The 27,704-nt window shown below is 43.8% G+C and overlaps 2 protein-coding genes across 4 annotated transcripts in view; one reads left to right on the top strand and one right to left on the bottom strand.

Annotated features, from left to right (window-relative positions):
• Positions 1-11,164, bottom strand: part of ANK3 (ankyrin 3) — a 345,732-nt gene extending 334,568 nt beyond the window's left edge. Inside the window, exon 1 of the mRNA XM_039554380.1 lies at positions 11,021-11,164. Coding sequence (XP_039410314.1) covers positions 11,021-11,083 — 63 coding nt within the window. The 5' untranslated portion in view covers positions 11,084-11,164. The remainder of the gene's footprint in view (positions 1-11,020) is intronic.
• Positions 11,165-18,398: 7,234 nt separating this feature from the next.
• Positions 18,399-27,083, top strand: CDK1 (cyclin dependent kinase 1). 3 transcript variants are annotated; one of them, XM_039554361.1, is made up of 8 exons: positions 18,399-18,454; positions 19,290-19,340; positions 20,750-20,906; positions 21,966-22,089; positions 22,484-22,654; positions 23,225-23,388; positions 23,515-23,656; positions 26,723-27,083. In XM_039554361.1, exons 2-8 carry the CDS (start codon positions 19,304-19,306, stop codon positions 26,834-26,836), a joined length of 909 nt encoding a protein of 302 aa, XP_039410295.1. In that variant the 5' UTR covers positions 18,399-18,454; positions 19,290-19,303; the 3' UTR covers positions 26,837-27,083. The 3 variants fall into 3 exon arrangements, with proteins under 3 accessions (XP_039410295.1, XP_039410297.1, XP_039410296.1); XM_039554363.1 differs by lacking the exon at positions 18,399-18,454 and adding an exon at positions 18,466-18,480; XM_039554362.1 differs by lacking the exon at positions 18,399-18,454 and adding an exon at positions 18,742-18,763.
• Positions 27,084-27,704: the final 621 nt, after the last annotated feature.

A 27,704-nucleotide genomic window follows, 5' to 3' on the forward strand; every position in this document is an offset into this window, starting at 1 on the left:
CAGACATTTGTGTTGACAAGTACCAGGAGAGAAATAACCACAGTTAAAAACAGACAAGAAGAAATAAATTTCAGATGAGTGATTGACAGCATTAGCACAAATCTCAAAGAGCAGAAAATGTTTTTTCACCACCAATTTTAAGGAAAAATTTTAGGATTTGGGGAAAATCCAGTATCAATGCTAAGGATGACTCTCCCTGGTTTAGCAGTCAGAGCAAGACCTCAGAGCATCCAGAAGTTCCAGAAAGCAGAGAGCTCACTCACAGTGGGATTCAGGAGTTCCCTGTAACACTAATGGGGAAATTGATCAAGATCTCAGAAGGAAAATGAAACAGTGGTTTCTCCTGGTGTTTGGGGTTTTTTGTTTGGGTTTTGTTTTTTTTTTTTTTTCTTGGAAGGCAATTCAATGGGCTTGGGAAGGTAAGAATGCAGCTTATTCCAGTAGGACACAAGTATTACATTTCACTAGAAGTTGAAGGATTCTGAGTAAAACAAATTATTGGATAGTCCTCCTGTGATGTTAATTATAGGCTTTTATGAACAGATATTTGACCACCACAAAATCAGTTTTCAAATGTGCTTTTACTCAAAGAGAGGAGAAGGACAAGCACTGCAAGTTTTACCACTGTCTACCTAATCACTACGAAGAAGAACAATAAATTGATGTTGAAGTAGAGAAGGTTACTGTAATGTCAGTCACAAAGGGACCAACTCTCACACCCGGAATCAGGGCTTCTATCCATGTCAGCAGGATTTTGAGCCCCAGCTTTGTTTGGCATGGTTCATTAAATAAGAGGCTATTTTGCAATGACCAGTTTTCTGTTCCAGATTCATTGCCGCCACAGACAAACACATTCATACACACAAGGGGACAGCAACACCTGCCTCACACACAGCAAGAGCAACCAACAAAGCTTGCATGCAGCCATGGAAGACAGCATTTATAGCGGATGGACCTTAACAAAACCAGCAACTGAGCACCTGGCCCTGACAGGAGTGCTAGCAGAGGGTGCACTCAGAACTGCTGACTGATCACACAGCAGCAGCCACACATTTTCTGTTCATCCTTTATGACAGTCATAGTAACATCTATTACCATTTCTTAAATGCTCCACAATTGTTATTTTAATAGTATTTGCTACGTGAAAATCAATATAATGCATGGATACATTTCCAGGAAGGTCAAACTTGTTTGTACATAATACTTAAAAATACATAACTTTTATCTGTGCTTTCCAAGGTTATTAAAGAGTTGTGCTGAGGAGTACTGTATATAATTTTAACTGACCAAAACCCTAGCAAGGACTCTGAGCAACTACCACAGCTGGATGTGCTACACTTACATCAGCAACAACTGATACAAACAAGAACAAAGGAGTCTTACATAATAAATCACAATGTTTGAGTGGTTTATTTACACTACTACTGAAGTGTTTTCCAGATACTAGTGTCCTTCATGCAGAAGGCTTAACATGATTATCATGCTGAACTGCCAAAATCCTCTGCAGTGCATGGAATTGGCACCAAAATAAGCAGATGACGAAATTACAGGTGTCCAAGACCATTACTTCTCCTTCCGTGGAGCAATCTGAATGACACCCATTTTTGTTGCCTAAATGTCACAGTCCAGGTAAACACATCATGTGGCTAACTAAATTAAATACTTTACCCTCTTTCATTACAATACACTGTGTTTAACTGTAGGGAAAACAGGGCATAAAATAAACATTAAACATAAAATGCACCAGCTTTACAGAACTTGCTGTTACTTAGGAGTATCTTTTCACACACAACCCTCTTCAGTAAAGATTATCTACAGTGGGGACATAAAACTGTTTCTGTTTCTAAACTTTCTTTCTCCCCAATATTAAACCTTTGTAATAACCGTATTTGGAATATACCCCCCCAACAAGGAATATATTTGAGCTCAGTGTGAGGTTAATGATCTCTGTGCATTCGCTTTTCAAGCTATAGATCACTACTGAGTATTGTATTTTCCTTCGCTCCAGAGTCTGATCAAGGGAACATTGCTTGACAACACCACGTTCTTTAGGAAGATGGACACATTAAAGACAAGAGAAGGAGACTGCAAGAAAGACACATGCATTTCATTAGAGTTATGATGATTGGAACAAATACAACACAAAATGAAAAGCCCTTAATCACTCCAGAGCCACGTCGTTACCTACTTGTATCCCGGTAATGAGCCATTCTAAACTGCTTATAACAATCCAGTAGAATTCATTTCCAGAATAAAGTACACTTTGCTTGGAAAGAGGTTTAAATTCAGCCAAAAAATATGGTTGTTTCTATCCTGTAAAACCAAAATTCACCATTGAAGTATCAAAGCAAATACAGCACCATCATTAAAGTGGGGAGAAAGAGCCACAAACAATAGCATTCAAGGTGCCAACTAGGGAAGAGAGAGCTCTTAGAGGGCAGTAGCAGAGAACACTACCTAGAATTATGATTTCTTGGACAAAAGCTGCTTGTTTAGCTGGATCACAGATCCTGATGGGCACATGAATGCAAATAAAATATGAAAATACTAGTATGCCAGCAATGCAATTACTAAATCAATCACAATTCATAATAATCATCCAAAATTGGAGCTGGGTTATTGCCCAGATAAGAGACAGAAATATTTGGAAGAGCAGTTACAAGCAGCACAGAACTCCACTGTCCTCTCCCACATGAGCCCAAAGGACTGATACCCACTGAGAGCTGCTGATGGTGACGGAGAGGGGCAGGAGGAATGTTAACAATCTTCCCCTTTTGACCCACATCAGGCTGAGATCACAAAGCGGCTTTGCAGGGATGGAGCCCATGAGAAGGAATACAGGCCACCCACAGGAAGGTATGCTGAGCTGACACAGACTGATGTATCTGCATTCTTCCCTTTTTTTTTTTTCTTGGACCAGTTTGATTTATGATTCAATTAGAACAGCAGACTGTATATCTTATCTTTATATTGAAACCATTGCTGTTATCCATGAGACTTGATAAAAACAGCCTCATTTGGGACTTACTGACCTTCTCATTGCTGGTCCCAGGCTTTTCAAACCACTAAACCAGGTGCACGTGAACATGTCACAATTTTTCATTCCCTCCAGAAAGATGCTGTTTCCAGTGAATTTCCCTAGAATGCAGGATTAGCTCCTACAGAAGGATTGCTGGAAAAGCATATCACCCTTCAGACTTGTCCCATTGTTTCTGAATGCATTTGGCTTGCTGCCTCTGACACCTGGGTTTCCAACACCACAGCACTTATTTATGAAACATTACATCACAGAAATCAGAGGCAAGGCTTGGTCTATTTACATAACACCTTCTGCAGCAGTGAAGCCAGGTAGCAAAGCACCTGCCCTGCTCCCTGCCACAACAGTCCTGCAGCCCCTCTCTCCCCAGCTACAGCAACAAAACACTTCTCAGAACTGTGCTGGGAGCTACACTGCCAAAATGACTAAAGGCTGTAAAGTTTAACCTGTATCAATAAAAGGATAATGCAAAAACCTCAAGAGCAAGAGTACCTTACTGAATTAAAATCTTCACAGATTGATAACAGAGGGCAGAGGAAAATAAACAGGGTTTTTAGCAGAGGATTGCAAGCATCAACAGAGCTCAACAGGAGATTTGATGCACTAAGGGAGGGAGCAGAAAAAAAGAAAAAAAACAACTGAACAAAAAACATGGAAGAGAAAGTTCTGTGCTGTGTAAGAGTATTTGGAAGTAAGGCACCTGAATGACATGTTGATAGCACAGCTTGAATTCCCAGCTGAGGATGCAAACACCAAGTCTGAGACCAAGACAGCCTCGAGATCAGCCTTGTGCGCTACATATGCTCCCATTTATAAAAGCTGAGCCCCTGCACTGGTTGCTGCTGTTTCACATGGCAAATGTTTACGAGGTGGATGCCATTCAGGGGGCCCTGGCCTTTTCCTTATTCATGCCAACTAACTCGCACTAGAGGCTCCTATCACAGAGTAAGGCTGCCTCATGCATTTGCAAAGTCATGACCTGTGAAATTATTTGCCCTCAGACAAATGCATATGTGCTCTCTCTGCAGTATTCTTTGAACAGGAGCAAGCAGAATCCAGATATAGAGAGGAATATGAAAGGAAATTGGTTCTGCCATCAGAGATTTAAAACACTGAATCGCACTTCTAGATCGTCCACCTGCACAATGGGGTCGTGTCTGTGGCACAAGAAGTCATTACTTTCACTAATTTAAAGCCCAGTGAAATTTGAACACAATCTCTTCGTAGCTATTATGCCTAAAATCTCCGACAGCTTCAAGAGAGCAAGCCTAGGTGTATGTAATGTTCTCAGCTAAGCGTTGTGAGAGGCTGTTAAGAACATCTTCCATCTTTGTCTTCTTTATCTTACCACACTTTAAAGACAACTTGCTCCACAGTGCTGGGTGATACATGTACCAGTTTATGCACCTGGGATGTTGCACAACATACTCATATGAGTGGAGATATGGGGAAATAACACAGTTGCTGTGCCTGAACTCTAATCTCTCTGATCTTGACTTACAGAAATGGCCTGCGATACCCACCAAATTAAAACCCACCAAAATAAAACACAATACAATTTATCTGTTTGAATAAAATATAAAAATACTCATACAGAGTCCCCCTCTTTTTATTTTTAGGGTTGTCAATAAACTGCTTGCCTTTACAGAACAGGAGGGTAAGTCACTGAATAATGAGGTCACTGGAGGGTAAGTAATGAATAATGTTTAAGTTTTAAGAACGTTACCAAATTTATTCATTCCTCTAGTATTCCCTTGCAAGACTGTGATAAAGTCAGTACTACTCCTTGTTTGGCCAAGTTAATTAACCTCTCCCTTAATACCCATCACATGATAACTACTGTATGTTACTACTGCTACTTTTTAATATTACAGAATACTTACACCTATAATTAGATGCCCTTCTGCTTTCCCTGAATGCAGTATTGATTGTCAGAACAGAAGACCAGCTGACTCGCCCTTTCTGTTCAGTTCCCAGTGTTCCATTATACCACAAAGATACAATTTAAAGAGCACGCTCCCCCCTCACCACACACACGAATCATTCTTTACCTCCTCACCCAACATCACACATCAACCCCAAAACCACCTCCATAAAAGGGTCAGTCCAGCAGTAGAGAAGGAATCAGCTTCTTGGGATTCCCCCACAACAGAAACAGAAAGCTCCCAAAGAAGAGAAAAGTTACAAAGATTCTAACTGCTCAAATTAACTGTCCTCAATAAGCAGCACCTGCACCTCCCAGGAGCCTGGCTTTTGTGCTTTTAAAATCACCTGTGGGTCCACACATAGATCAGATTATCCCAGTGAGCAAAGGCTAAAAAGCAATTATCATTTTCCAGCATTGTCAGTCCCGTTCTGCAGTGTGACCAGGAGTTCTTTGCACAGTTAAGTCCAGCAACCTCGGGATGAATTTTCTGCGACCTAAAGCTGAACAGGTGTTCTGAGGAAACTGAATCTTCACAGAAACCGCTCTGTTGGCCAAGGCAGCACTAAACTATTAAATGGACAGAAACAAGTCTGGAATTACAGGATGGAAAGGAGATCTTAAATAAAATCATCCCCATGCACACACAAACCACACCCTGCCCTCCCTCTCCCCCCTCCAAAAAAAAAGGAGGGCAAGAAACAGAAAAGCAGATAATCTTCTAAGAGTGAGACACATGCAACAAAAATCTACAGATTAGTAAAATGGGTCAAAACCAAGTTAGAGCTGTTTGCATAACATGTCTATGAAAAGAGAGGTTTCCCACCACAGGCGGCTTCAGACTTCCACACTTTAAATTCGGAAGAAAAACAGAGACAGCTGCTTGAACATCTTCCTAGTGCTAAGGAATTCCTCACAAGCTACATCATCAGCACCCTCAATACAGGAAGAGGCAGAAAATATGACCCCACAGAAATAAAAGCAGAGGAACTTCTGCTGGTTATTAGGCCAGGGTGTGGTCATTCATAACCATGATGATTTCTGCTTTGTAATAGAGCAAACTAATTGTCATGGAAGCTAGAAATTCCATATTCCTTTCTTTAAAAGGCAGACGTGCTTAAAATACGGTACAACAGCATGCAAAGATCATAAAACTAGTTTACACCTGTTCTGTGCACATCATCTGAAAATTACCTTTATTAAAATTCCTTTAAAAGTGTTTTCCAAAACGGAAAATATCACAGAGGTTTTAAAACCTAAAAACCCAGTCTCCATGAAGACTGTGGTAAGAAACCAGCTCTCCTACAACATTCATATGCCATCAACTCCTCTGTCATTGCAGAATGTTATTTCAGATTCTCCTATTAAAAGGACCTGTCATCACAGCCTGTTTAAGGTAATAACAGGTGAGTACAGAAGCTCAGCCAGGCCTTGCTTTAGCAGTAGCACACAGGGCAAAAGGAAATAGGCAAGGCTACAGCTGTGCAGGACTCCTTTCATTAGCTCACAGCATTTTCCAAGTCATGATCAGATAGGATCAATAACACCTTCTGATAAAGTCACGATGCATACCTCAGATATTATATGGAAAGTTTGAAGAATTTCTCCTCTGAAGGGCACCAACCTCAGCATGCCCTTGGAGGAGAACAACTTCCTGAATTTTAAAAAGTGATTGAAGTATGGTGCCCTTTCCTCCCCAAAGAGTCAGTGGGAACTGAAGCTTTAAGCTAAGAAATTCAATATAATCAAGTAGCTAATAGTAGATTCATTTTTGTGGGATATCCCAGGGCAGTAGAGAAGAAATAGCAGGCACTACTCCGAGACTAACCAGGGTGGGTTCTGCTCAAGAGGCTACTAAAACTGGGCAAGGCTCTAGGAGTGCACAACCATCACATGAACAGTGAGGCAGCGGCTGACACAAGCACAGCGAGGTTTCTCAGGATTTCACAATCACACTAATAAATACTTTATTGAAGCAATTTTCTTTGCTGTCCTCTTCATCCTCCTCAGAGTTACAGAGCCTGTAGCTGCATCGCCATGGCAAGGGCAGCAGAAACACACAGTGTGAGCAGCTATTATTTTCTATGTATTTTATGTGCACGCTGATGTCATTCAACAGCTGAGAGAGCAAAAGTGACAAGAACCAACCAGCAGACAGCACATGTAACTCATCAAAAGAGTAGCAAAGTTCTGACATTTAGTGACTACTGAATATGACAGTAACAGTTCCTACTACTTTTCCCCCTCCTCCCTAGATTACAAAGAAAAAAAAAGGAACATTTCCTTTCCCATTTTTGCCCAATTTCCAAAATTTTTTAGAGAAGAAAGGAATGGAATCTGAACTAGTTTTATCAAATTGAAGAAAAAATATGTTTTAAACTATTTTGAAGGATTTGTTTTGGAAAATTCAAGCTTCAAAACTCCCCTTCTTAGGTATGTCAGCATCATAAATAGCTATTTAATGCTACACGTCAGAACTCAAGCCTAAAACCCACAGAAATATAAAATATTACCCTCATGCCTCTGATTCTACATCACTCCATGCCTCTGGAGAAAGCTAATAAGTGCCACCAGCTGTTTAAAAAAAAAAAAAAGGAAAAGAAGTCAGTCTTCCTTAGGCCAAGTCCTTGCCAAACTCCCTTAAAGAGCTAATGAAACTTTGCCTGATTAAAGATTGCAAAACCACAGTTTTCTCAGAATTAATGCAACATACCAGGTCTTATTTTGTCATCCCAAGAGCCATGCCAAGCAGGAGCACAAGTACCATTGTCAACAGCTTATCACAAAACTTAAGGTATATGGGAAATATTCACACACTCCAGACAACAGAGAGTGGCAAAAATAACTTTTAATAGGTAATCACCCACTGGATTACTATGTCAATAGTTTCTACATTATGTCAAGAGCACTGAATTTTGAGAAACAGAGTATATAAGAACAGAACTCCAAGAGCATGGAGTGGAGGGGGAAAAAAAAAAAATCAAAAATTAAGCTGCTAAAAATGTAGGCTAAAACCAGAGTAAACAGCAGGGGCGGGAATTTGCCTGCATAGAACAAATGTCTAGAACTGAGGCTCAGGTGGTCTGGTCTGTGTGCTACACAGGCAGGGGCTTGGGAGGGTTGTTTAGAGTTTTAGCTAACTGCAAAACTGCCATTTTCCCCAAAGTTTTCAATGATTGAAGAACATTTGCATGTATTATTGTTTTTCAGAGTAGCTATGATTGGATTTGCAGTCTTACAGATCACACTTAAAAGCTTATTCTGGGAAATAAACCTTCCATTTTAGGAGTAAATTATTATTTTTGTTATTTGATAACAACATATCATACTTGAACAGCACTTAAGTTTTCTCCTCCCCCTGCACAACAACTTGACCACTGTCTCCTCTCTTCCCACAAACACCCCAGTTTTAAGCTAAAAGTGGCAAAAAGTATAAAAGTTTGTCATTTCTAAAGTTCAAAGATCTCTTACAATCCCCAAATTTTCAGTACCTTAAATACACCAACTAGAAACACTTTGGAACAAAACACAGCACTGTAGGTGACCTACAAGCATAATTAACTTCTAGGCATTGACTCTAATAGTACTCACGGTGTTGAGGCCAAGAGCTGTCAAAACAAAAAGAACTAAAACAAGAATGTACATTCTAGTCTTCCTGTCACGTTTTAAAAACACAGGCTTCTGAGCAAAACATTTTGGAAAACACTGAAGTGAAATAAAGACCAAAGGGCCATCCAAATAATCAGCAGCAAAGTACTGCAGGACTATAAACAACCTTGAATAACAAGTTATTTTCTTTTCTTATGCCATTAATAATTTTGGCTCTGCAAAGCCTGGAAACTGTCTTAGGAAAAACTGTAACTAGATTTTTTTTTTTTTTTTAAGGAAAATATTTAGTCACACAATAATTCACATGATTTTTGCAAATCAGTGCATTATAACACATAGAGCTCATTATCGCCAAAAAGAAAAACGTGACCATTAAATTAGGATCTGGAAAAGATGGGAGAGGTGACAGGTTTTTCAGTAATGGAAATCCCCAACCTCATCTTCTGGCAGGTATCAACAGAGCACCAGCACATGACAGTACAGTATCATTCAGAACAGAAATCAAGCAATGAGCATTAGTCAATTCCCACAGAAATCAGAGAGAGATTTATGGAGGCAGAAACAATTTTGTAAGGAACTCATCAACCAACACTGACTATGTTGAAGTTTGTCCCCATTTCCAACAATTAATAGTGTCTCAAAGTCTCAGCATCTTACACACCCAAAATTTAGAGCCTGATCTAATAGTCTTCCCAAAGCAATGGGAAATCTGCTGCCCTTGGTGGACCGAAGGATCAGAGGGCCAAGCTGAGTCTGCCCTCTGGTCCTGAGGTTACTCCAAGCCCAAGATGTAACATACACAATTTGGAGACAGAGAACAGTCACTTTATTTAAGAATGCAACACTTCCAAGCCAGCCTAGGTTACAAACCTTTTAGAGAGTAAGTTTTTAAGTTGCCCACTTTGTGAACACACAAGGTCACATTTTCTCCCTTTATCCTTGAGACAACTGTTGAAAAAGAGGCAAAAAGGCCTGGAGCTCTGACACCACAGTAAGAAGCACTGTCTCCTTGTTCTGGGAGCTTTCCTTCAAAACAAAAGACTCACAAAAAGAAGAGGGGCTGGGCAGGGGGAACAGCATCTTGCCCAGCCAGAACTTCGAGGGCCTGACTGCCAGAGCAGTGACTTATTTCTAGTTGGTCAGTCCTCCTGGGGTGTTAATTTACATTCCATTTCAAAGCACGAACACCACACAGATTTGAGGGGGAAACATGAGAAACCATAACAATCTACAGTAGAAGAGATAATATTCCATTTTCTGTGTCCAGTTAAGCGCTTCAAGTAGTAGCAAAAGCAGTGTTAAAAGCAGGAAAGTCTAATGATTCAAAAGATACCAACTTTAGGGGGGAAAAAAAAAAAGAAAGAATAAAGCTTATTCAGCCTTGATTAATTATAGCTTTAATCTTGAAAGTTTTCAGTTTTAGTTTCAGGAGTTCTGGGCATATAGCCCAAAAAAAAAAAAAAAAAGGGGGGGGGGTGAGAGATAATTCAGTTATCATACTTTCCCAATCCCTTTTCACTAAACTTACTTCTACTGGGAGAAGTGTCATTTCGCCAGTCAGGCATTGTGTAAGAAGCCAGAATGTGCTCTTTCTTTGCCCTGAGAACACTAGCCTTCACAGTTAAAATGGATTATGCCATTTGTGTTCATCAGGAAGAATATGGGACCAGTCCACTCACCCACAACACGAGGCAGCACTTATGAGAGCAATAAACAGAGAGTGATCACATCGAATACCTGGAGGAGCACAGCAGCAAAGCTCCTTCACCTGACCCTGTGGCCTGGGTCTAACCCCTGCGGAGGAGGGAGGGCCAGGGAGAAAAACAATTCCTGTGGCCGCTTGTGCCACGGTGAAATGAAGCCTTCAACAGCCCCTTCTCTTTACCTGCCCTGCAGCAACGCTGACGGTGGCTTGATGCGGATGCCCCTGCGCAGCCCCCAGGTGCCCGGGTGTGAGGCAGCCCTCACCATCCCCTACAGCAACCCACACACAGCTGGGTGCGGAGCCAGGCAGGGATAGGGGAGCCTCCAGCCCTTATCTGGGCAGGTTTCAGCCTCTGCCCCACAAGTACATCGCTGCCACATGACAGAGGCGTGAAACACGAGCAAGGCAGAGACGCAAAGCACACGCAACACACCTGCGCCCCGAAGCGCCGCATTCCCCGCAGAGCGGGGGCACTGACGCGGGGTGCCGTGGTGTTTTGCGAGACGTTCTGGCCGCCGCTTGCCCCGGCAGAGGCAGAGCAGCGCGGCGCTCCCGGCTCCAGCCTCGCACCTGGGCACAGCCCGCTCCCCTCCCGCCGGACCCGCCGCTCGCAGCCGCCGGGCGCTCGCCCCGCGCTGCCCCGCAGAGGGAGGAGGAGGCGGAGGGAGGGAAGAGAAGGAAAAGCAGAAAGAGCCGCGGGTGCCGCACGCCCCGCCCTCACCCCGCCCGAGGGCTGTGCGCTCACCTGGTCCCTGCCGCCCCGTGCCGCGGGACGCGAGGGGAAGGAGCAGGAGGAGGAGGAGGCCATGTTGCAGCGCTCCCAGGCTGCGCTCCTCACCTCGCCCGGCCGCCCCGGGCTCACCCCAGCGCCGGGCCGTCCTGCCCGCGCTGCCGCCCCCGCTGTGCTCTCCTCCCGCGGCGGGCAGGGCACGGGGGGCGGGCGCGCTGGCTCCGGGACCGCCGCCCCGTCCCGTCCCGCCCCGTGCCTGGGGCCGGCCGCGCCGGAGGTGCCACAGGGCGGGGGCAGCGCCCCGAGGTCCGCCCCGCTGGGAAAGCGGGAGAGTGGCCGCTGCCGGGGGCTCCCCCTCAGCCGCCCGCACCTGCACCGCGGCTCACCTGGAGACGGCGGGCTCCGCTCTGCCCGCCGAGCGCCCTCGGGGTGCGGGGGGGAAAGCTCAGCTGAACTTTGTTAAACAAAACTCCAAAGCCAACCAGATCCGCGCGCTGGGCGCTGATGAGCTCCGTACCGCAGCTCTCGCTGGTTTTCCCTCAGGAGTGCCACAGGTGTAGTGTATTCACTGCAATGCAAATGCGAAACCGCTCGCACCTGAGCGGCGGCGGGAGAATGGCCATCGGGAGCTGCGCCTGTGGATAAGGATTAGCTGATACTCCCTCAGAACGCGCTTGAGCCTGACTGGGTTAGTCCTGGTTTCCCCCCCCCACCCCAGCCCAAGCTGAGGGCTGTACAAACCTCACAGGTGAGATCCAGCGGTGATCAAACCAGCGGTTAGTTCTGCTTGTACTTTTTCTTAGTTTTAAAAAATGTCTTAATCAATCTCATTAAAATGTGCTTTATCACAGCATAAAATTGTGAAAGTATTGTAAAAGCAATTAGTTTTGACTTAAATTACTTTATCTTATCATTACTTCTCACAAGGTTGTCCTGGTGCATCAACCCATTTTCCTGTTTTAATTAGAACTTGATTTACCCATTAGTAGTGGTGAAACACAACAAATGGTAGTAAGCACTAATTTACCAAGAAATATTGGTGATAACACTATCATCCAGTTAGTTTTCCTACCGTGGGCGTTGGTGCTGTAGGTGCAATTTACGAAACACGCACCCAGCTGTATAAACTGACTATAGGTGTTTATACATCTTTGGATATTGTGTAACTAATTGCTTGTCACTCTCTCTCTCATGTGTAAACTTTTTTCTTTATATACAGAGCCAAATAAAAATATTTAACCAAAGACCTTGGCTGTGTCTCACATGGAGAAGGTAATTCCACAGAATGTTTTTATCCCTCTTATTTTGGATGTGACTCATTTCCTCAACCCACTCGGAGAACTGGGAGCCAGAGGAGACTGGGGCGGGGGGAAAGGATCACAAGCTCCCTGTTGGCTAAAGCAGGCATGAAGCAAGGCTGGTCACATTCACTGATGGGCAGTGGCAATTAGCAGTTCTGTGGCTGGGTTACACACTGGTTTTATACAGCTCATGTACCACACCATCACTGCATACCATCTTCCATCGCTCTTTGGGAAGGACAGTTAGAGAGACTTAAATGGGATTTGCAGACTGAAAAAGAAAATAACACCTTAAGGAAAAAAAATGGTTTTACTTGAAATGAAAAGTGGTTTTTAAGTCTACTTTTACAATTGCTAGGAGGAGGAATATTTAAACAAAGTCAAGTGTGATGTGTACATGTAAATCCAGATTGTATTTCCACAGGCTTAGAAACCTCACTTGTCTCATCTACACTCCCACCTGGAAGAGTATGGCTTTTTTTTTTTTTGGCAGCTGGAATGATACCTGGAGGGAAGGAAAAGTTAACTTCCCTTACTTCAGGAGAGGTTTCAGGTCAGGCTTCCTGACAGAGGTTTGGAATTTAAATGTGCTGTTGCAGTGCATTTGATCTGACCGAGCAAAGTAGCGGGTGGTTGTTGTAAGATGAAAAAAGGATAAACAGATAAAACCTGAGGTAAATTGGAAAAAAAGAAGTATGAAACAGCCATTCAAGGAAAGAGATTTTTAATGTAACTGTCTCCAAGTGAGGAATGTTGCTGATTGAGTTACACTGCTGCCGCAGACAGGGCCTGACATTTGTGCAGAGCCTCGGGGAATGGGGTTTGTGGTTGCCTTGTTCCCTGCAGGGGTGTGCTGCTATCCAGGCCGCCACACCTACCTCAAAACCAGCCCCTTCCAGCCACCAGGCACTGCTTGCCTGCATCCAGGCTGAGGGAGCTCCAAATGTGAGCCTGACTGCACCTCCCCTGCTCTCATGCACCCAAACATAAGTTAAACATGGTTTATTGGGTTCTGCCATTTTAATTCTTGAATTGTAAGCTAAGTGAAATGCAAAAACTAAAATCAGGAACCAGCCAGGTGACCTGGGGTCAAGAGGGAAAGCTTTGCCCAACTGAAGTTAATGGGAGTTTTGCCAAAGACTTTGGTGGAGCCTGGCTTTTTGCCCAGATGCTCCAAAGAAACAAAACGCACCTTTTTTTTCCTCTGCCCCCAGGTTTGATACATATATGCTGTTCACCTTTCTCATTGAATTACAATTATGAAAAGAAAATCCAGGTTGGATGTTCATAAGTATTTCTCTAGAGGTATATATGAAACCAGCTGTGTGTCCCACGATGAAGGCAGATCCACAGTGACAGCAAAGCATTCCCTGCTGTGGGAAAGGAGTTTGGCGAAGTCAGAGCTGGGGGAAGATTTCAGTCCAGCAGTCACACATTTCAGCCCCTGGAAGCCACCCCAATAAGCTCAGCAGGGACTCTGCGCACCCCTGTCCACAAGGTCCCCACACACCACACTCTCCCCTCAGTCCTCTTTGTGTGCTGAGATGTTCATTTCCATGATTTTCAGCTAAGTTTTTCTCCAGGAAGGTACAAACCCATGAATAACCAGTGACAGCTCCTTCTATCTACAATATCTCCTTGTTTGAAATTCGAAGGAATTTGAAATGAAGGAATGGTTTATGATATGTTCATTATTGCAATCATATCAATATTCGGGATTTTCAGGTAAAGTGATTTTGTGCTTGTTACAAAAAAACCCCTTAAAAATAATTTGAACCTAAATTCAAATACTTTAAGTGCATTTAAAATATTTATATTAATGCTTTAAGGAGACATTGACAATTTAATTCTTTTTTTCTAAGCAGCTTCCATCCTTTTATTTTCAAACACTTCTCAGGAGCTTTTTGTCTTCTGGCATCCTATCAAAACACTAACGGCCAAATGAGAGCAGCAGAGAAGTTATCCATGTTTCATGATAGTAGGAACTGTCCTGCATAATGAGATTTATCAGGTTAAATGTATCACCTGAAATATGCATTAGAGATATTATCCCTCTAATACTATCTTGCATTCCTAAGTGCTAGTACATCTCTCTTACTGTACTTTTGCATTTGTCATGTTAACAAAATTATCTTTGAGTTCTAATAAATGTTAAAATAAGTCAATCAATGTTTCTATTTATCTGCTTTCGAGCACAGTGGACACAACCTATTTGAGATACCCTCATTAGTATTCACAAACCAGTTGACCTTTGTTAGTCCCATCATTATGTAAAAGACAGAATACACTTCTTTTCTTCCTTACAGTGATGTTATTGCTGAGGAGAATATGATTAATATACGGAAGACAAGATGATATTGACTCTTGCAGCTGCCCTCTGCTCAGCAGAGAAGAAGTTGTTCAGAGCATTACACTGGGTTCTCAGCCATGAATACAACTGTAATGCCATAATCCGAGCTCGGCATTGTTGCTCTGATCCCGTGTGCCTTGCACAAACAGTGCTGCAGTTCAGGCAAGTGGAAGTCTGAGATGCCAAAGAGGTTTTAATATATGTGCCCCTTGGTCATTTATATAAACAAAATATAATTAACATTGTGTTGTCAAGGTAGACCTAGATTCCTTTGCTGTTTTCCTTGGAGGTTTCCCTCGATTCTGCACTTGGATGATCCATGTTTTGCTGTAAAGGGGAGCAGCAGTCCTAGGGATTCCCACGTGCGTCTATCTGTGACTCAGTTGTCAGCACGCTCACTGCTGCTGTTCCTTCAAGCAGAACAGTAAACCCCTTCAAACACAAAAGTCACTGCAAATACAGTTGTATTGCTTGTCTCAAGCAGCATCATTAGCTCCTGCCATGTCCAAAGCAATGATCAACCGAGATAAGCACTATCCAGTCAGAAAGGAGACGTGATTTATATCCTAAGGACATGCAGACAACAGCGAGAGGGAGGAAAACGCAAGGTAAGCAGAACTGTCAGACTGGTGTTTGACAAATTAATGCCACGTCGAGTCTATGCTTCCATGCACTCGGCCTCCTAAGCAAGGCAGCTGGAGCTCAAAGAGAGGGCCACAGGCTGAGGGCAAGGCGGCCTCCGCTACTCCTGGAGGACACCACTGCACACAACAGCACTCTGCATTGCTCTGAGGTGTTGGCACGGCCACCAGTCCACCCAACACGGAGACCACAGCAAAATAATGTCCCTGAGCTGCTCACCTGATGAAGCCAGCACAGCCTGGGAACTGAGGCAGAGCCACAGGAGCTGACACAAAGGCAGGGGCAGTGATGCTGGGCTTCGAGTGCAGCAGCAATCAGACAGATCTCAAAGCCATCCACCTCCCAGACCTTTTCTAAAGGTATCAGAAAAGGCTAAAGTTGTCACCTGAGGTGCTGACCAAGGGGATGACCAACCACCTCAAGCCGATCACAGCGCTGTGTGCTGCTGGCTCATGGAGAAGTCTCCCCACATGTGAAACAAGTGGGGGTCCTTCGCAAGAGAGAGCTGTTCTTCAACCAGCTTTCCTTCTGGTGCCTCGTGGTCTTCCCCACTGAAAGCCCATGACACAATGGGATGTATGGAAAAAGATGTCTTCTCAAAGAATTTGAAAATTCAGCGAGCACTCTGAGAATGAATGGTTAGTGTCCAGCAGGAAGGACAGTCAGAGCACAGCTAAGAAATACTTGTGTGCGTATAAACTAAAGCTAGAAAAAAAGATCTCACTTTCAAGGATATTCAGATCAGTGTATTCAGTACTTTCAGACACAGTATATTTTATACATAATCCCTATATATTTTAATATAACTTATATTAATTTATAGTGCTGAATATTTATGATACTGCAAGACCACCAACCCCTGTAAATTAACTAAGGTTAGCATATGTCTAGGACTTCCAAGACATGTTTTCTTTTTCTCTGAAGGAAAAGATGGAATTTGGCCACCTTCCTAAGGTTCTTGGACAAGGACTAGTCCAGCAGTAGTAGCTCCAGCCCCCGCTGGCTATAGGAAGCAATTCCCCCAAAGCCACAGAACACACTGATAGTGCTGCTGGTGCAGATCCAGGCCTGAGGGATGTGTCCCACACTCTACCTGAGCTGTGCAGCTGATCCATGTGCATTGCTGTGCCCAGACTGTCCTGGCTGCTTTGGACTTGTTACACACACAGAGCACAGAAATTCTCTGCCACGGTGCAGGGCAGAGCACATCAGGCTCTTTTCCTGTGAATAACCGCAGAAGATGTGAGGCCGTGTTCCCATACTGAGTTTCCCGGATATACAGAAGCCTCGTTCTAGGCAGGTAAATTCCCAGCAAGTGGTGGGAATACAGGATTCAAAGTAAACAGAGATCCGCAAGCATGCGCACCACCTGCTGCAAAAATTCCCCAGGAGGGAGGGGAAAGTGCGGGGGCTTTACCCCTGAAACGCACTCGGGGGGAGGAGCGGGACGAGCTGCCTCTCGCCTTTGCCATGGGGCAGGGATGAGAAGGAGGAAGTGTACCATAAACAGTCCTGCCTCCTGGAATCACCCTCCCAAAGAAATGCTTTAAGGGAGAAGCTGGACGTTTTTGTTCGCAGCAGCCTGCCCTGCTTACATTTAAGACAAACAGCAAAGCCGTTCTTCAAGAATGTTGTAAACCAGTGCAATGAAGTAATTAAGAAAAGCAGTAACACCAGCGGTGCGCAGTGGTGCCTGCGGCACACCCCTGCAGGAACTGTAGGTTTGCACAGGAGCTGCCGGTCCAGGAGTGTCGGTGCCGATGGGAAACAGGTACCAGAGTGGGTCAGCAGCATCACAGAATGCACAGCGGAACTGTCCTGCAGGGGAAAGACTTGTAAAACTAGAAACACGGGACCTTCACTAATCTATTTAGCATTTCGGTAAGAAAATTTGTTTGGAGTAGTATTTTTCCCGGCTTTTTGCTAATCCATGTGTACTGTAGTACCACTTTCCTGGGTACTGCTGGAGAGAGGTCGCAGCTGGCAGGGGACTCGCTGAGCAGGGCCCACAGGTGCCCCTCTTAATTATGTCCCCGACCCTTCTTTTAGCAGCTGGAATAGTACAGGGACTAATCTTTCTTAATCTGGAAGTAGGGATACAGAACTTTAATTTTCCTACAGACACATGTCCCAGCTTCTGGGGAATTAAGTTACCCAATGACCTTTTATTAATGCATATGCTTTAAAAGCAGCTCCCAAGGCCACAGCAGCATTTCCCAGATCAGCACCCGTGCAGCCTGAAATAATGAATTTATGCTCTGGCGGGCCACGGCATCCAAATCTAACAGACTTGACTAAAAGGAGCAGCTGCAGCCAGAGCCTAGCCTGGTCCAAACACGATGATACTTTCCAAACCATGCCAACAGCCCAAAGTGTTATTCCAGCGGTACCCAGTGTCCAGTGATTTAAAGTTGATCAAGCAACTGGAGCATCTCTCTGAGGAGGGAAGGCTGAGGAAGCTGGGGCTGTTCAGCCTGGAGCAGACAGCTGAGAGGCAACATCATCCCTGTCTGCTCAGAGCAGGGACCAGGCGCTGCTCCTTGGGACCAGCAATGGCACAAGAGGAATGGGAAGGAACTGATGCCCAGGAGTTCCACCAGAGCACCAGGAGGAACTTCACTATGCGGTGACCGCGCACTAGACAGGTCTTATTCGCTGGAGACATTCCAGAACCGTCTGGACGCGAACCCGTGCCATGTGCTCTGGGACGGCCCTGCATGAGCGGGGAGGTGGGACCAGGTGACCCACGGGTGTCCCTTGCAGCCTGCCCCATGCCGTGATTCTGGGGCCGTGACCAGTCCGCCCAGCGGTGCCGTCCCAGCGCCCCCGTGGCACCGGCCTTGGGAGCCCGGCACCACCCGCCCGCGCCGCGACACTGCCTCCCCTCGCGCCGTCCACGAACCAAGGGGACGCCCGGCACATCCTCAGCTTGCCGTGCCCGGCCGCGCAGCATTTCTGTATGTTGCCCCCTCGCGGCGCCGCAAGCCGCCGTTCGGGCCTCGCGTTGGCGCGGAGCGCGCTGATTGGCCGCTTTGAACGGGCCCGGCGCGGCGCCATTGGCGGAGCGCGGCGGGCGGACGGTTCGAATGCGCGGCGGCCCCGCCCCCGCCCGCGCGGCGCTGCGGACGTGCCTGTGCGGCGGCGGCGGCTCCGCAGGTGAGCGGCGCGCGGAGGGGCCGTTGGTGCGCGCGGCCGCGTGAGGGGCAGGGGGGAGCCGGGCAGAGGGGGGCGCGTTCCCGAGCCCGGGCGGGGTCCCGCTCCCCAGCCGGGGGCACAGCGTGGCCGCCCGGCCCCTCCCGGTCTGCGGCGGGGAGCGGGGGAGCGCCCCGGAGAGCCGGGAAGGGAGCGGGGGAGCGCCCCGGGCCCGCGGGAGCGGGACAGGGGTTGGGCCGCACCGAGCGGGGCCTGCGCGGCGAGCGGGCGCTGCCCGCCCTGGCCGGAGCTGGCAGCCTCTTGGAGCCGTAGGTAACGCGGATCCGCTCGGTGTCCGGAACCCCCCGAGGCTGGTGCCGGTCCGGAGGAGCAGGGGAGGTGTGGAGTGCCAGCCCTGGCTGCTGCCTCCGCGGGCTGTGCGGGGCACTCACCCGTGCACCCTGGGCCGGTGTGCCCTGGCACGGCTAGCACCCAGTCCCCGGATTCTTACACAGTGGGATTCCTATCTGTTTCTAGCTCATTGAGTGAGTGGCTAGGTAAAAGTGATGAGTAGGCTACGCTTTTTTCAGTTCCCTGGAGAAGCTTCCTTCAAAGATTTTTAAATTTTTTTTTCCTTGGAATCCCTCGTACTTTGGGGTGTAGTTTTTCTAGCTGGAATTCTGAATAAATGTATACTGTGTTTTTGTTGAGGAGAACAGTTAAGTGTTTCACATTATGTCTTAATTATGTGAAGCACAACTCACTTCTAAAGGCCTGGCATAGGTTCAGTGATTTGTCTGTGTTCAGGACAGCAACTGTTCGCCCTCACTTCCTGTTACTTTTTTCCTGTCCATTTCAGGGACAGCCACAGCAATGGATGATTACACTAAAATAGAGAAGATTGGGGAAGGTAAGTAGGGGGAACAGTGAGCTTTTAAATGCTCCAGAGTTTGAGGTATGAAGTGTCCCAGAAGCTCTATGCACTCTGCCTGTTACAGGAACCACTGAGATCCAACCAAGTGGCTAAATAAGCCTGTGGCTTACTGTGGTAGTTACCTATATCTGTAAAAGCTTTCAGCCTGTCCTTATTTTGAAAGTGACATGGTCTTTTTAAAAAACTGACCAGTGTTGAAAAGTGTCTGCCTTCATTTTGATGGCTAATGGTGTAACATTCCTCCAAAAGGGAGAAAAAATATGTTCTGTGTCTTGAAGCCAGTTTATAGTTTAGGAAAGTCCACTATTACTGTGTGTATGAACTCACCAGTTGCCCCATAATCTGTGCAATGTGTGGTTTTGCATGGAGCTGCTGGTAGGGAGTAGTATTTTCTGGATTGTTGTGCTCTGGTTCCATACGGGCAGTGCGGGTGTCAAGGGAAAGCACAGATTGGAAGCCTCTGTGGAAAAGTGAATTTTAACAATTACTTTACATTGAGGCACTAAGAAGATGGCTTCGATGCAGATGTTAGTCACAGCCTCCCTTTGACTGGAAATCCAGCCTGTGTTAACTGTAGGAGTCAGTGGTTTTTATAACACACTACAGAAAGCTCTAGCCTTATGTAGACTTGAAAGTTTGAAGTACATTGCTCTGAGATTGCACTCTGAGGCAATAGCAAAAGGTGTGCTTGGATCTTGCAACAAAACTTTGTAACCAAAGCCTTGTGCATGAATCTTTCTGAAATAAACTAGTTTGGCCTCATGTGAGGGATTAATGCTTCAAGAAGGGTAAAAAGAGAAGGCTTACCTAACTTGGTTCGAGTGTTCTACTTCTGTGAACACTGATGATTAAAATGGATTGATTTGAGATTTAATATTGGTTCCAGTTTCAGTTTCTGCTGTGACCCACAGCGCTAGCCCCTCTCCTGCACTGAGGATTATGCCAGAGGTATTTCTACAGCTCATACCCATGGATAGCTGGATCTCAGACTGCAGAAGGAGCACTATTTCCATTTGCAGCTAAACCTTCAATGTTTTAATATGATGTGTCAATGGCAAAATCATAACCATGTATAATGATCTTGGCTGAAAGTTAATCAACTTGAAACTCAAACAGTATCTGATTTTATAACTACATCTTTCAAATATTCACCTTTCACACTTTGGCTTCTAAGCATCCTAACAAATGCTACACTTCATGGGTGGCATGCTTTAAACAAACAGAACTATTGCTCAGTTAAATGCCACAGTTAAGTAGTAGCTTGTAATCAAACAAAATACTCCATTTGCAAAGACTTTTCCTATGTTAGCAGCTCATGTTTGCAATAACTTATTTGTACCTGAAGCTGGTACTTCCTATATTTGTTTCACTGTCTTTTTGTTCAGGTACCTATGGTGTTGTGTATAAAGGTCGTCACAAAACCACAGGCCAAGTGGTTGCAATGAAGAAAATACGTCTAGAAAGTGAGGAGGAAGGTGTTCCAAGTACTGCTATCCGAGAAATTTCTTTATTAAAAGAGCTGAATCATCCCAATATAGTCTGGTATGCATATACTGGTATTTAGCTAAACTCTTGGAAGGGCACTAGGCCCCATCAATCATAAATTATTTTTCCACTCATCTAGTGAGGTGCGACCTTTCTGTTTAATATAGTGTCTGCTTTGCAGCAAATAGTTCAATTCTATATTGCAGTTTTCTAGTTAAACCTTCCTCATGTTGCCTCTTTCCATTCTAGGAATGGAACAAATTTTTATTAATTTAGGAATTTCCGTAAATTATTTTCAGAGGGGTTTTTGTGAGAATGGAGGCAGCATATCCCATGAAAACTGGCTGAAGCTGTTACTTCAGGCAGTCTCAGAGGTTTATTTGCCACCTTGGAATAGACCATTTGACTTAAGTGTTCTGATGTTCTTCCTTGCTGTTCTGTAGCAGGAGTTTAGACGTGTTTTGATGCTGTCAGAGCTAGCACACCTGAGCTAGGAGTGAAACTTCCATCAGTGATGACCTGTAAAAATGATTGCAGCTATTGTCTTCCCCACAACATGCTTGCTCTTTAATGCAGCAAAATGCTTGATCTTTAATGTGCCTTAAAACTGGCCAAGTCCAGCCAGGTGGTGTCTCAATGTAGTTATTTATGCTTGGGTTTAGGAACCCCTACACTCTAATAAGGGTGAAGATGATACTTTAAAATGTGTGCAAATCCTGCTGTGTCTATTAGATTCCTATTAATATTCCCTTAAACCCTCCTAGTAATTCAGGCTGTGCTGTAACAAGCCAGCTTCAAAGACAAGCTAGGCACCAACACCCACAGGTGGGGGTTTTTTTAAAGGCAACAGTATTTTTTTCCTCAGACTCCTGTGTCTGATATGGGGGAACATAAATTTAAGAGGAAGCATATCGACTTTTATCTCAGTCTGACACTATTTCAGATACACTTGATTTTCCAGATGACAGTTTAACTCACTAAGTCTGTTGTTTGAAGACTTTTAAGACTTCCATAATAGGAACCTGGAAATGTCAGCTTGTATCCCTGTTGAGAGAGGGAATGTAACTGTGAGTATGTGCATTTTGCAGTGGAATTAATGGTATACTCAATTTTTAGTCTTCAGGATGTTCTCATGCAGGATTCAAGACTGTACCTCGTGTTTGAATTCCTTTCCATGGATCTCAAGAAGTATTTGGATAGCATTCCATCTGGCCAGTATTTGGAACGTTCACGTGTTAAGGTAATGAGGGCAATTCCTTAATTTCAGAGGGAATTTAATCTAAAGATGACCTACTAAGCCATAAGCAGCTCTTACTTTCAGTGTAATTAACTCCTTGAGGAGAAATAAAAGGTTAAATAAGCAGCTGTAGATAATAAGATGAATGTGAGTTTTGCTTTCAAATGTAACTTGAAAAATCTTTTAATTACTGAGGTTGAACTGCCTTAAATTAGTCTCGAGAATTAATTTGTGTGGCTTTTTGATTGATATTAACTCAATATCTGCAATGTTTTGGATCTCCATTTCCTTCTACTGTGGGGAGAGCTAATATAAGGGAACACCTTTGTGTTGCAGAACCCTGACATGTACTAAAAGTAACTCCTTCCCTTCTTTCCTCCTATCTCATCCTTTCTAGAGTTATCTGTACCAAATTTTGCAAGGTATTGTCTTCTGCCACTCAAGAAGAGTTCTGCACAGAGACTTGAAACCTCAGAATCTCCTGATAGATGACAAGGGGGTGATTAAACTGGCAGACTTTGGACTGGCCCGGGCCTTTGGAATTCCAGTGCGGGTCTACACTCATGAAGTGAGTTGGGATGTGCTTCTGGTGGTCTGGATAGTGCTTATGTGCTTCCTGCTGAAAACTGGTTATGAAACAGCTGAAAACAATCGTGGAGATTTCCAAGTCATAAGTTAACAAAACTATGAAAAAGTTAGGTTTTGCTTTCCAAAACAGTTTTCCACCTCTTTGAGGGTTTACTCAAGGTGGTTTTACTCTAAGGTTCCAAAGCATTTTATGAATCCCACTCACAGTGAGTCAGATGGACTCAGACTTGTTGCTCACTATCTCATAAAGGCGTTTTTGCTTTGCAAAGCACTCAAGTTTGAGGAGGCTTGTGGCTGGGTGCCAAAGGATCCTTGCTCTTAAAGAAGTCATGCAGGCATCTGCTTTTCTTGAAGTAGAGGCTACTGCAATGAAGTTGGTTTGTCTACAAATGAAGTTTGAAATGAGTATTACACTTTTAGTAAACTAAAACTTCTATTACTGGCTATTTTTACCAAAAAATGCAATGCTGCTTAATAATGAATGAGCAATTGTTCTTGCAGTCAATTAAAGGACCTGATTCCACAAACTTAACCTTTCCTTGTTCCACAGGTAGTGACACTGTGGTACAGGTCTCCAGAGGTGCTGCTGGGATCTGCTCGTTACTCTACTCCTGTAGATATCTGGAGCATAGGGACCATATTTGCTGAGTTGGCAACTAAAAAGCCACTTTTCCATGGGGATTCAGAGATTGACCAGATCTTCAGAATCTTCAGGTATGGTGGGCTGCACCTTTCCTTGCTGCCTGTGTGGCACCACACAACAGCTGTGTGTAATTAAAAGTGTAATAGTGCATAACATTTCTGACTAAACTGCTTAATATTTTGCTTACACTTGCCCAGAGCTTTAGGGACCCCCAACAACGAGGTATGGCCTGAGGTGGAATCCCTGCAGGACTATAAAAACACATTCCCAAAATGGAAACCTGTCAGCCTTGAAACACATGTCAAAAACTTGGATAAAGATGGACTTGATCTGCTGGCTGTAAGTAGTCTGTCTTAAACTACTGATTAAGAAACTGAGTGGTTTGTTTTAAATACTCCAGAATACACAAAGCTGTACTAATGAGACATGGCTAGAAGGAAAATATGGAGCTGCTCAAGCAGGAAAATATGGAGCTGCTCAAGCTATCAGCAGTGGTATGACTCTTCATTCTTGTAGAAACAACACCTTGTGTGACATTCACTCCTTTCACAAGTAATACCAGACTATTCTTCATGTGAAGCAACTGTGCCTCAGCTTTTTTGTAAAAATAAACCAGGCACAGCTTGAAAGTGAGGATGTGTCTTTACAAAGAGGTCTCAGTGAAGGCTTCTGCCCATCAAGTAGCTGTCACCTTCCTGCTGCCAGCACCAATTGTGATGTGGCTGTATGACTGCTGAGCCAGTTGGAAATGTTTGTTATGGTAGCATGTGGTTTAATCTAGGTGGATTCATCTTAGTTAAACTTTCATGATGAATTAACTGAGTAAACAAGGATGGAAACAGCTGAATGTATTGATTAGCTGAGACAAGAAACTTAGTTCAAGTCTGTCTGTAGTGTCTGCCTCAGTTGCCTTTAAATTTTGAGTCAAAGGTTTTTGGCTGTGGTGTATTAACTCTTAATTGGTATTTCTTGTGTCTAGTGTGAGTTTCCTTTAGTTCTGTTGCCAGGCAGTTAAATTACTACAGCAGGCTTTTAATTGGGAAGCTCTTCATCAGGCTTTTCCATTTAGTGCTCTTCCAGTCCATATGCTGCCACTGTGGGCTAATTTAAGTCACATCTTAGGTGTGCTCTTTGATGTCCTGAGGTATAATAATTGTACCTTGGTTGTCCTTTGGCTGTTCTAGAGCTGCATTTATACAGTGCAGCCCTACATTTGGGGGCGTGGGGTGAGTGCTCTGTGTGTCTCAAGACAAGGTGACACTTCAGAACCCCTTATACAGCAGCACCTGTGGCTCAGGGCTGTAAGCAGTCACTGAGTAGTTCACTACCCATATTGGTAATATGGCAGAATACTCTGAATGAAGCAGTGTTGCCCAAAAAGCTCAAATGGTCACAGTTTCTCACCGTTTTTCTTGTGGAACAGAGCCCCAGTTCACACTGACAGCCTGAACATTTGTTAAGCTGTAGTTGTCCTGGATAGCTCTGAACCTTGCAGCACAGTTGTCTTACAGAAATAAGACCACTGACATCATCTTTATTGAATCAGTTTGAAATAGAATTGTTATGGACTGTGTTTACAAACTAAAATCAATGGAATGGGCAGGAGAATCTTGTTGATACAGTTGTATGAAAAGGACCTGCCAAGGGCTCATCTGTGCTTAGGTGGGGCATCACTGTGTGAAGCTGCTGCTAATAAAGGCAAAAAAAAAGTACTAGTTCTTCATGGTGTTAACACAATTCTAGTCTCAAAGCATGTTAAATTCTCTAAAGTCTTGTACAGTTTTGACTTAATCCATGTTGCCATTTTAGTTTCCTGTTAGTGCCTGGTGACAGTGGTATTCCTGACTGGAATCCCTTTGTTTCCTATAGCACTTTTAAGCCTTTAAAACCAGTAATATAACTTTAAAGGCAACAAGACTGAATAGTTCATTCCAGAGCACAAGCTCAGATATGTCAGTGAAAATGTTAATTTTTTTCTATAGACTATTGCAGATGGAATTAGTATGTAAAGGAGCTGTCTTTGAAAATGTCTTAACACAAAAAAATGTGTAATTCAAATTGCATGAGTGAGGCTGTACATTTAAGAACTTTGTAACCTTAATGGCCAGCATTTCAAAGCACTTAATGGCTGTCATCAAAAATGTTGCATTATCAAGACAGTAGATTCCAGAAAAAACTGATGTTCCAGACTCCTCAGAGAAGCTTCCTTTACTTACTCTGTCAGTTGCAGTGCTGTAGTCTCAGTGTCACAACATTCCTTTTTCAGAGAAATTTCCCTCTTTAGGTCAATTTTGAGAGGACCTTTGATATCAGAATTAACCAGACAACACTGTTCTGGATATAGGTAATGGGAACCTGCTACAAGGTAAAATTGGACATGCAAGGTTAAATCCAGAGGCAGCATTGCATTTGGCAGAAGTTCAGAAATGCAGATTCAGTGGTTTAAATCAACTTGAAAGACTCCCTGTAGAATGAAGTGTAAAGACAGTTAAATGTCAAGACTGAATACTGGGCAGAGTAATACTGGTTAAGTTTTGTTCTGGAAGACAGATTTGTTGTGCAGACAGGGAAGAGGCAGCTGGTGGAATCCTGATTCCTGTATTTGAAATGGTCTGTCCTTTAGTAAGGAGAAATAAAAAGACTTTGCTAGTTTTAGGTCTAGTGGCAAACTTCTGAATACTTAATTCCTTTTTTGACCCCTTGTATGATATAAGCTGTAAATACTTTTTTTTTTTTTTAATGGCTAAAAATGACCAAATTTCCTCCTGTTCTATAAAGGTCTGGGCTATTTTAATGGCTATGGCATTCACTCTTTTTGCTTATCACCTTTATTGAGGTATTCAATTGAAATATTTTATTGCAAAGAGACTCAAGTTTTAACTCAGTTTTCTTCAGTCCTACCTGCTTGTAGTCTACTTTCCAATTTGGATTTTGAAACTGAGTGATCATTCTTTTATTTTAATTGTAAAGTGCTTCACCAACCTGAGCAGAAGCAATTTAAATCATTTTTCTCAATGTCAATAACAAAACAAGTGTAAGACCACTTGCCCTTGTAAACATTTAGGGCTCTAACAGCCTAAACCTTATTAATTTCCCTCAGAAGCTGAGACAATTGTTGCTGCTTGGTTCCTGGTTCTGGATTTAGTTCAGTGGATGAGGTACCCAGATACAGGCAAGGGCTTGGTTACAGAACAGGAGGGTAAATGGGATTTTTCACTTTTCTGAGATGTTATGCACTGCTACTGACTTGTAGGGGAAATAATCTCTCCAGCTAGGAGAGCACAGAACAAAGGAGGGAAATGTCTTTATGGTACTTCTATTATACTATGGTTAAATATCTACCTATTTAACATTATTTTAGTTCACATGTCATGAGGAAGTAAATGTTTCTTTTTTTTCTTCCAGAAAATGTTAATTTATGATCCTGCAAAAAGAATTTCTGGCAAAATGGCCTTGAACCATCCATATTTTGATGACTTGGACAAATCCACTCTTCCTGCTAATCTGATTAAGAAATAGGCCTTTGGACTAAATAATCTGGAGGGAAGTAATTGTGATTATTATTTTACTCTTAAGTCTGTAATTTGTATGTCTGTCTTTTTGCTCTTAAGACTGGCTGTATTCAGTTTGGTTTTGGTTTAAGTGTTATCTAAATGTAAATATTAACCTGTTAGTGCTGAGTTCAAATACAATGCAAATATTGCTGCAATTAATGCAGTCAACTTTCTATAAATAAAGCTTTAACCCCTGTGAAGGACTGAACTTATTTCCAGGCCATGGCTGTTCTGCAGGACTCGCGTTTTCTTTGGAATGCACTGGTAAGGTACCACCAGTACCAATGGCTAAAAAAAAGCTGCTAACCCAAACTTCTAAATGTTTGTTCCTGCTATGACAGGAAATTCTCAAGTTTGAGATGTTTCAGTGCAATGTTAGTTACAATTTTACTTGAGCATGGCAACTGATGTGTCAAAGAACAACAACTGTGAGATCTGCTGATGGATTGCAACTTACAAAAGTGTAGATGGCCAAACCGATTTTAGGGTTTGAGTTTTTGAAGGCAGCTACAAATCAGGATTTGAGAAAAGTCCCTTGCTCTGTGTTTTTGTTATCTTGGAGGCCCAAGAATTTACCCAGATGTTGGAATGTTAACTCTTAGGAATTGTAATCATAAACTGAGATGCCACACAGGCCTTCCCCTTTAAAGCTCCCTGGCATTTACCTGAAGAGTTGAGTGTTGTCAAAAGTTCCAATAGAGTTCGAAGGCGTGTACTGATAACTGATTGTATGTTAGTTTCCAGTTGCTACCTCCATTCTTGGCTTTCAGACATGTCAGGAGGGATGGGCTGTACATCTGGTCTAAGCTTTATTGGCTCTAGGCACTGTGGTG

The sequence above is a fragment of the Corvus cornix genome, chromosome 6 (assembly GCF_000738735.6).
Source record: "Corvus cornix cornix isolate S_Up_H32 chromosome 6, ASM73873v5, whole genome shotgun sequence".
Lineage (NCBI taxonomy): Eukaryota > Metazoa > Chordata > Aves > Passeriformes > Corvidae > Corvus > Corvus cornix.